Consider the following 9,192-nt stretch of genomic DNA (forward strand, 5'->3'; position numbering starts at 1 on the left):
TCTTGTTGAAGACCACTACATGCTAAATGAAAGACTTCCAATGACAACATACTTCATTCGAAACTATAAAGAAATTCTCAAAGCTTGTGGTGGAATGAACATTGAGAAACAGATGAAGATTTATACAAAGAGAGAAGATAAATATGTAGTTCGCATGGATAGAACAACACCGCTATGGGATGTTATGAAAACATTGTGGGAGTGCAAATATTTCGAACCTATTTCTTATGGAGAACTTTTCACATATACGACTGACTTATATAAACAGAACCTTGCACCATTTAAAGATTTGACATATGCTCCAAAGTATTGTGTACAACTGAAGAAGAAAGCCGAGTCAAAAGAAGTAAATAAAAATAAGTGCAAGTTCATTCCTGAGCACGTTTTCTTTGCTGACTTTGAGTGTAGTACCGATGGCTTTCATAAAGCTTTTAACATCTGTTTTGACAGTGAAGATGGTTCAGTGAGTGAAAGCATATGGGGTCAAAACTGTGCAACAGAATTTTTGGAACGACTTCCTGACAAGAGTTTAATATATTTCCATAACCTCAGTTATGATATAAACTTCATCTTAAGACACATGACAGAAGTGAAAGGAACTCCCATCATTAAAGGTTCACGAACAATGCAAATAACTGGTTTATATAAAGGACGGGCAATTATTATAAAAGACTCTTACAGTGTTATAAATAAGAAACTTAAACTATTTCCTGCTATGTTTAACTTACAAACAGGACCGAAAGAAGTATTTCCATATAACTACTACAGCAGTACTTTGTTAGCAAATGACAACAGAACTGGTGTCATTTCTGAAGCATGTAAGTTTGTCAAGGATGCAGATACATTTATGAAGAACATAGATTCCATCAAAGGTTGCAGAATAGATGAGAACCACTTCGACTTAGAAAAATATAGCACGTTTTACTGCAAACAAGATGTAAGAATTTTAAGAGAAGGTTTTGTAAAGTTCCGCAATGACTTATTGAAAGAGTTTGATTTAAACGTTTATGACTACGTTAGTATTTGTTCTATTGCTAACAAATTGTTTGAGAACAGAGTATACTTCCCGAATGGAAATCTTTATGACCTCTCAAATAAACCAAGAGAATTTATTTCGAGATGCATTCAAGGTGGAAGATGTATGTTGTCAGATAACATTAAACAAAAGAGCAAAAAGAAACTCATTGCTGACTTCGACGCTGTTTCATTATATCCATCCGCTATAGCAAGATTGTATACTTTAGAAGGAATTCCAAAAGTATTGAAGGATGAGATGTTAAGCACAGAGTATCTCATGAGACATTTATTCGATGACGACCAAAAGGAACCCATTGGTGAAAAGTTTATGTCTGGCTTCTTTGTTCTCATTAAGATAACAGAGATTGGAATACATAGACACTTTCCTTTAATAGTTTGTGACCCTGAACTAAATCCAGAACTTAACGTTCCCAGAAGTTCAAACACTTGCTGTCTCATGTATGTTGACCATATAACATTACAGGACCTTATAAAATATCAAGGTGTCAAATGTGAAGTGTTGCAAGGATACTATTACGATGGAAACAGAGATATGAGAATAAGAGATGAAGTAAAGAAGTTGTTTGAGTTAAGGTTAAAGTATAAGAAAGAAGAAAACCCATTACAAGAAATTATAAAATTCATTCTGAACAGTATCTATGGCAAAACCATTTTATCTCCTATTGAGTCAAAAATAACCATAGTAGATGACAAAGATGCTATAAGATATGCTATAAGAAATTACAACCATATAGTGAAGTTCGAAGGTTTGGATGGTTCAGATAAAACTATTTTCAAGCTAACGAAAAGCATTTGCAGACACTTTAACTTTTGCCCACTTGGTGTAAATATTCTATCAATGTCAAAACGTATTATGAATGAAGTATTCTGTACTGCTGAGGACATGGGCTTGTATATAGCCTATCAGGATACAGATTCGATGCACATTTACAATAAAGACATCCCGCGTTTAGCTCAGGAATTTCAGAAGAGATATGGTCGCGAACTTATAGGAAAGAACCTTGGTCAATTTCATAGCGACTTCGCAGAAATAACACCTGGAAAACAAAGTTTAGCATACAAGTCAATATTTTGTGGAAAGAAGACCTACATAGACTTACTCACTAACGATTTAAATGAAGTTGCATTTCACTGCAGAATGAAAGGCGTGAAGCAAGATGTTATTGCTTTAACCGCTAATGAAATGTTTCCTGACTCTGTTCAGTGTTTCTATGATGAAGATAAAGGTTTAATGGTTCCGCAAGGAAAATTTGACAAAGACTCTGAGTTCAGTGTTATGCAGTTATATAAAGCACTTCATGATGGTCAAGAGATTGGATTTGACTTATGTAAGTCTTCTAGTCCTTGCTTTGCTGAAAAGTTTAACTTCTCAATAACGACTAAAACAAGCTTTATTCGTAAGTTGAAGTTCTGAGGTCATTTATTTTTGTCAGCAATGAGGTCATTCGTGATAAAAATAAGCCGCTAGCGGCAAGGGCGAAGCCCATGTGATCATTTACAATACTGCGATGGTAGAGTTTAAGAGTTGTGCTTCAATGTAGAGACAATCTTTCCCATCTGGAGGTAAGAACACTGGGCAGTTATGGTCATGAGTGGAGAACATGTCTATCCAAAACTCACGATTGAAGCCAGTTAATTTATAGTATTTAGGGTTAGGAAGTGGTGAAGTTCTTGTATGACCAATGAACTCATTTTCAACGCCTTTGGCTATATTAGAGAAAAGAATAGCTTGCTTTCTATCCCAAATGCCAGGTGTTACAATCTTTGAAAATTCATTTTTCCTCGGAAGCATTGCATTATAATTGAAAACATTCTTGAAATCATCACTTGGTTCAGAGATTTGAAATCTTATACGTAATGGATTTTCTTTCTCTTTAGCTACTTCATTGAATGGTGAATATATAACAAACTGACAGTTATGTGTTCCATCTTCATTTTCATTAAATTCATAATGAAAGTCTATAAGTTGTGGCTGACTACCTTCTTCTTTCAGTTGTGCAAGAAACTCACGTAAAGGCTGTAAAGTTTGTACTTCAATGTTAAACTTTTTCTCGAACATTTCATTAAATGAAATCATACATTGTTGCAATGTTGTATCGTCTTTAAAGTATTTGTAAGTTAGTATACATATCACGTGTACGGTGGCACTGCGTTCCACCTTACACAATATATGTGAATTTGACACTTTACAAAACCGTTAACGTATATTTTACAACACAAACGACAACACTAACTTAACATTAAATATTTACAAAGCCGCCAACCACTTCACCTCACTAACGTTTTCACAAACGACTTCACTAATGTAAAAAATAAACGTTCTCACTTATAAAAGTATTGCAACTCCTCCCATTGCTGTGCTTCATATAACAGCTCATAATCTTCTGACTCACTTTCTTCTTCATATAGGTCAAAGTCACTGTCATAGTTTATACCTGTAAGTTTTGACAAAGCTAATGAAACACGCTTACCGTTTGTATCGTATGCTTGTATAAACTTTCCATTATGCTTGTAGTCATAAACGCTCAAACTAACTTTACCTTTTCTCCCTCGTATCTGATAGAATGTATTTTCACGAGGAACAAAGAACAAATTCTTGAACTCATGACCGTTGTAGTTTGTTATCTCAATAGTTTTCGTCATTTATATAAAAATAAAAATTTTCAGTAAAAATAAAACTAATGAAATATTTTATTCCTCACTGTCGTCTGCTTTCTCCAACTCTTCTAGCTTCTTCTTAAGTTCAGCAATGTTGTCCTCATGAAGTTTAATCTTTCTCAAAATTCCTTCTTTATCTAATGGTTGCTTTATCTTTCTAAACTGAACTCTACCATCCTTCATAGTATGAACGTAAAAACCTTCTGGAACCGCTCCTGATTTAATGTATTCTACCAAAAACTTTTGTTTCATTGCTTCAGTGACTTTAGTCGTCATTTCAATCAAATAAAAATTTTAATATTAAATAAAAATAACGTTATTTTTTCAGTAAGGAAACGCAGGAGTTTTACGATTTATTTGAGGAGTAGGTTCTGGTTTAAATGTTGGAGTCGGTTTAGGAGTTGACTTTTGAACAGGAGTTTGTACTTTCATAGGTTCAGGAGTCATTGAAGGTGTTGTTTGTGATGGTGTTGGAGTTTGTTTAACTTCAGCTACTTCAGTATTATTTACAACATTTGCTTTATTTCTTTTCAACATCATAACTGCTCCTGCTGTAGCTAGCAAACCTAGTGGGAGACCATATTTTATATAAGGACTTGACCAAAATCTATTTTTGACAGGAGCTGGTGGAACACCTAACCTTGGTGAGACTGCTCTTTGCCATTGTGCAGCTCGTAAGAAATATTCAATAGGTGCTCCATAATCGTTGGTAAAGTTTGTTTCATAGATGGTGAAGGTTCACGAGAGCTTGATGAAGAACTCATTTATAAGCTTTAAAAATAAACGTTCATCCTTTATTCCTCACTGTCGTCCGTAGCTAAGTTATAGTCATCTAATCTTATTATTGGGATTCCATTAGCACGCAACCTGAATGGCAAAGCAACAATCCCTCATAAATCCAATAAGTGGCTTTGGTACATTTTCAGTTGCTAGTTCAATAGGTCCTTTAACAGACAATTTGTATGTTATTGGAGCAGTAGATGTTTGACCTTGCTGGAAGCAAAAGTCCACTTCTGTTGGAAAACCACATAAGAAATGTGTGTTGTCATAGCTATCCCATTTATGTTCCACACTACCATCATCCACCAATGAACCTCATAACATCTTCATTAAATCCTATCATATCATTGTTTGTATTGCAAGCGTTCGCAACCATTTCATAAAATACAGGTCCATATGATTTTTCAGGTTCTGCAGGCATATTTCCATAAGCTCCCATGGAAAGCTGAAGATATTTAAACTTAGGGTTCTCAAAATTAAACATAATAGTTGTCTTTCTTTCTAAATAGTGCCCAAATACTTTTAACATTAATAGGCGTATAAGCTGCTGTAAATGTTGCACTTGAACTATCTGTATTCTTTGAGAATGAACCGTCCATAGAATCCAATCCATAACTTTAACAGGAAAACATAAAGCCTCGTTTGTATAATGTTCTACAAGTTCTGTATAAATGTTAGGGTCTAAAGAGAATGACTTTGGATGAATGAAACATTCATTAAAATCCATCTTTGTTCGAAATAGTTGCTGGGTTACAGTTGTAATAGTAACTGTTTCCACTAGCTTCTATGCCTTCGTATCATAGTGAATGGTTCATTCCATGGAACAAATTTATTTGTCGGTGGATTTGAATCTGAAGCAAATGCAACTTTAAGAGTTGGATTGAAAGCAATGATATCATTTACAGATATAGATGTGCATTGTAAGGCGTCGCTACTGAACTTTACTTTAAGCTGAATGTTACCAGCAAAAGCTGGAATAAATCGAATAGCTTCTAATGGAAGGAATCTTCTAACAGGAATTCTTAAACGAAGCTTAAAATCAAATGATTTTCCTGCTGTAATTGGACCACCAACAATTTGTCCTGTTCTGCATGTTCCCGAATGACTCCATACATCTTCATGTCGAGTCTTTGAGAAAACATCTACTTTCTTTATTTGTTCGGTAGTTTGTGAGTTTGAAGTTATATATGCTTCTTTCTTGCGTTGTCTTGAGAATATACGATACGACCATTTGCAAGGATTGATATCCAGCAACTGATAGAAAGCGTCATCAAAACCAATCCAAAATCCTGGTGGGTTTGTTTTATTGGAACCTGAACCAATTTCTTTATCTACAATAAATTGACCTTCCATTTTAATACGTAATGAATGTATTGTAAAGGTCCAACATATTTTCACCAGGAGGTGAGAGATTGAATGTTACCCATGTGTTATCTTTAGCAGTTCCAGGTTGTGATGGAATCTTTGCGTCAGAATATTTTCTATTAGTGTCACCAATTTGAACTGCATTGTCTATGAATCGAAATATGAGCGAATCTGATGAATATGCTCTGCTGGAGTAAATTCGTTTAGCTGTTCGTTCTGCATGTATTTACTTCAGATAAAAATATCTATTTACTTCATTATTCTCTCTTCTCTTGGCATTCGTGGTGGAAGTTGTTTCTTTGACATTTTCAATGAACTGTACATTCTCTTTTGTCTCAACTTCTTTCACTGGCGGGGCAGGGTTCTTTGACTCGGTTTGTTTTTCAATGAAATTCACGAACTTTGCAATAAGCTCTTGGTTCGTTATTGAAAGTACATCTGGCTTCTTTTCTTCTGGTTCTATTGACTTTTCAGTTTGAACAGAAGGTTTTTATATGGCTTCGTGGACTTCACCCTTGCCATGCACCTTAATGTTGTCGCTCTCTGCATTCGCTAATGGAACCTTTCTTTTTCTTACGTATATTTTACCATCTTTACTCTGACTTACGTAATAGAAAGGATGTTGTATTCCTCTTGCGTCATTTAATATAATAGACTCTCGCTCTGATTTTGACAAGCTCATTTTACATCGGTTAAAAGTTTTAATTTTGTTTTTTATCTGCAATCAAATGACTCAGACAAGTCACGGACAAGACCCAATGTCATAGATGTTGAAGCATTGAAGAAAGAAATTCGCGAGCAAATTTTATCCGAACTGAAGGAACAAAAAAACAAAAGCCAGAGAGACCAAAGAGAAAACTTAGTGAAAAACAACTTGCTGCATTAGCTGCTGGAAGAAGAAAAACCCACGTTTGCTGGCGAAAAAAGCTAGAGAAAAGCTGAAGCAAAAAGCTAAAGAAGCTGAAGCAAAGAAAGAGTAAATGGTTTATTTTTATCCGAATTAAATTTATAGACAAATACTTTAACTGTTGCGTTCAGTAGTGAAAACCCTGACGTCAAAATAAAGGGGAAAAGAGTAACGTTTAAGTTTCCAACAGACTGGATTGTGAACATAAATGAAGAGAAGTACATTGGCATAACATCTATGTATATAACACGTGCTTTCAGAAAGGTTGACTTTATACTTCAAGTCGAGATAGAAAATGACGAACAGTCTTTAAGCGCCCAAAACATTCACATATACAAATACTTTAAAGACGATACAACATTGTTGCAATGTATGATTTCATTTAATGAGATGTTCGAGAAAAAGTTCAACATTGAAGTACAAACTTTACAGCCTTTACGTGAGTTTCTTGCACAACTGAAAGAAGAAGGTAGTCAGCCACAACTTATAGACTTTCATTATGAATTTAATGAAAATGAAGATGGAACACATGACTGTCAGTTTGTTGTATTCTCACCATTCAATGAAGTCGCTAAAAAGAAAGAAAATCCATTACGTATAAGATTTCAAATCTCTGAACCAAGTGATGATTTCAAGAATGTTTTCAATTATGATGCAATGCTTCCGAGGAAAAATGAATTTTCAAAGATTGTAACACCTGGCATTTGGGATAGAAAGCAAGCTATATTATATTCAAACTTAAGTAAGGGAGTTGAAAATGAGTTCATTGGTCATACAAGAACTTCACCACTTCCTAACCCTAAATACTATAAATTAACTGGCTTCAATCGTGAGTTTTGGATAGACATGTTCTCCACTCATGACCATAAGTGCCCAGTGTTCTTACCTCCAGACCATAAGGACTGTCTCTACATTGAAGCACAACTCTTAAACTCTACCATCGCAGTATTGTAAATGACCACATGGGCTTATTTTTATCATGAATGGTCTCACTGCTGACAAAAATAAATGACATCATTCATGACCTCAGAACTTAAGCTTTCTTATGAATGAAGTCTTAGTCTGAATAGAAAAGTTAAACTTTTCAGCAAAGCAAGGTTGACATGACTTACATAAGTCAAATCCAATCTCTTGACCGTCATGAAGTGTTTTGTAAAGTTTCATTAAACTGAACTCAGAGTCTTTGTCATATGTTCCTTGCGGAACCATTAAACCTTTATCTTCATCATAGAAACACTGAACAGAGTCAGGAAACATTTCATTAGCGGTTAAAGCAATAACATCTTGCTTCACACCTTTCATTCTGCAGTGAAATGCAACTTCATTTAAATCGTTAGTGAGTAAGTCTATGTAGGTCTTCTTTCCACAAAATATTGACTTGTATGCTAAACTTTGTTTTCCAGGTGTTATTTCTGCGAAGTCACTATGAAATTGACCAAGGTTTTTACCAATGAGAACTCTTCCATAACGTTTCTCAAACTCTTCAGCTAAACGAGGGATATCTTCATTGTAGAGATGCATACTGTCGTATCGCTATAAAAGATGTCCATTCCTAAGTCCTCAGCAGTACAGAATACTTCACACATTATTCTCTTCGACATAGACAGAATGTTAACACCAAGTGGACAGAAGTTAAAGTGTCTGCAAATGCTTTTCGTTAGCTTGAAAATAGTTTTATCTGAACCATCCAAACCTTCGAACTTCACTATATGGTTGTAGTTTCTGATGGCATATCTTATAGCATCTTTGTCATCTACTATGGTTATTTTTGACTCAATAGGAGATAGAATAGTTTTGCCATAAATACTGTTCAGAATGAGCTTTATATTTTCTTGCAAAGGATTTCCTTCTTTCTTATACTTTAACCTTAACTCAAACAACTTCTTTACTTCATCTCTTATTCTAATATCTCTGTTTCCATCGTAATAGTATCCTTGCACTTGCAACACGTTCACATTTTGACACCTTGATATTTTATGAGGCTTGTATGTTATATGGTCAACATACATTAAACAGCAAGTGTTGAACTTCTGGGAACGTTAAGTTCATGGATTTAGTTAGGTCACAAACTATTAAAGGAAAGTGTCTATGTATTCCGAATCTCTGTTATCTTAATGAGAACAAAGAAGCAGACATAACTTTTTCACAATGGGTTCTTTTAGGTCGTCATCGAATAAATGTCTCATGAGATACTCTGTGCTTAACATTATCTTCTTCATAACCTTTGGAATACCTTCTAAAGTATAAAGATCTTGCTATAGCTGATGGATATAATGAACAGCGTCGAATCAGGCAATGAGTTTCTTTTCGCTTTTTGTTTAATGTTATTGACAACATACATCTTCCACCCTGAATGGCATCTCGAAATAAATTCTCTTGTTATTTTGAGAGGTCATATAAATTTCCATTCGGGAAGTACACTCTGTTCTCAAATAATTTGTTAG

General features: G+C 34.7%; 4 protein-coding genes and 2 pseudogenes across 6 annotated transcripts, besides 3 other annotated features; 3 read left to right on the plus strand and 3 right to left on the minus strand.

The window, feature by feature from the left end:
• Positions 1–3,193: part of a mobile genetic element that runs on past the window's edge.
• On the plus strand, positions 41–1,112 carry TVAGG3_1094560 (annotated as a pseudogene). The gene has a single exon. A coding segment is annotated over exon 1 (1,072 nt).
• On the plus strand, positions 1,346–2,452 carry TVAGG3_1094570 (organellar and viral DNA polymerase type B; the record flags this gene model as incomplete). Its single annotated transcript, XM_001295492.1, has 1 exon — positions 1,346–2,452. One exon carries the CDS (start codon positions 1,346–1,348, stop codon positions 2,450–2,452), a length of 1,107 nt encoding a protein of 368 aa, XP_001295493.1.
• Positions 2,534–3,097, minus strand: TVAGG3_1094580 (uncharacterized protein; the record flags this gene model as incomplete). The annotated part of the gene is made up of 1 exon (XM_051257145.1): positions 2,534–3,097. One exon carries the CDS (start codon positions 3,095–3,097, stop codon positions 2,534–2,536), a length of 564 nt encoding a protein of 187 aa, XP_051075650.1.
• Positions 3,155–3,697: a terminal%2Cinverted (terminal inverted repeat of Maverick-1B transposon ID:TVAGG3_1094590).
• Positions 3,155–9,192: part of a mobile genetic element that runs on past the window's edge.
• On the minus strand, positions 3,730–3,972 carry TVAGG3_1094600 (uncharacterized protein; the record flags this gene model as incomplete). The annotated part of the gene is made up of 1 exon (XM_051257146.1): positions 3,730–3,972. The coding sequence occupies one exon, from the start codon at positions 3,970–3,972 to the stop codon at positions 3,730–3,732; it is 243 nt and encodes an 80-aa protein (XP_051075651.1).
• Positions 4,021–4,460, minus strand: TVAGG3_1094610 (annotated as a pseudogene). Its single transcript has one exon. A coding segment is annotated over exon 1 (440 nt).
• TVAGG3_1094620 (uncharacterized protein) lies at positions 6,986–7,702 on the plus strand (the record flags this gene model as incomplete). Its single annotated transcript, XM_051257147.1, has 1 exon — positions 6,986–7,702. The coding sequence occupies one exon, from the start codon at positions 6,986–6,988 to the stop codon at positions 7,700–7,702; it is 717 nt and encodes a 238-aa protein (XP_051075652.1).

The sequence above is a fragment of the Trichomonas vaginalis genome (assembly GCF_026262505.1).
Source record: "Trichomonas vaginalis G3 chromosome Unknown ctg_209, whole genome shotgun sequence".
In the NCBI taxonomy this organism is placed as follows: Eukaryota; Parabasalia; order Trichomonadida; family Trichomonadidae; genus Trichomonas; species Trichomonas vaginalis.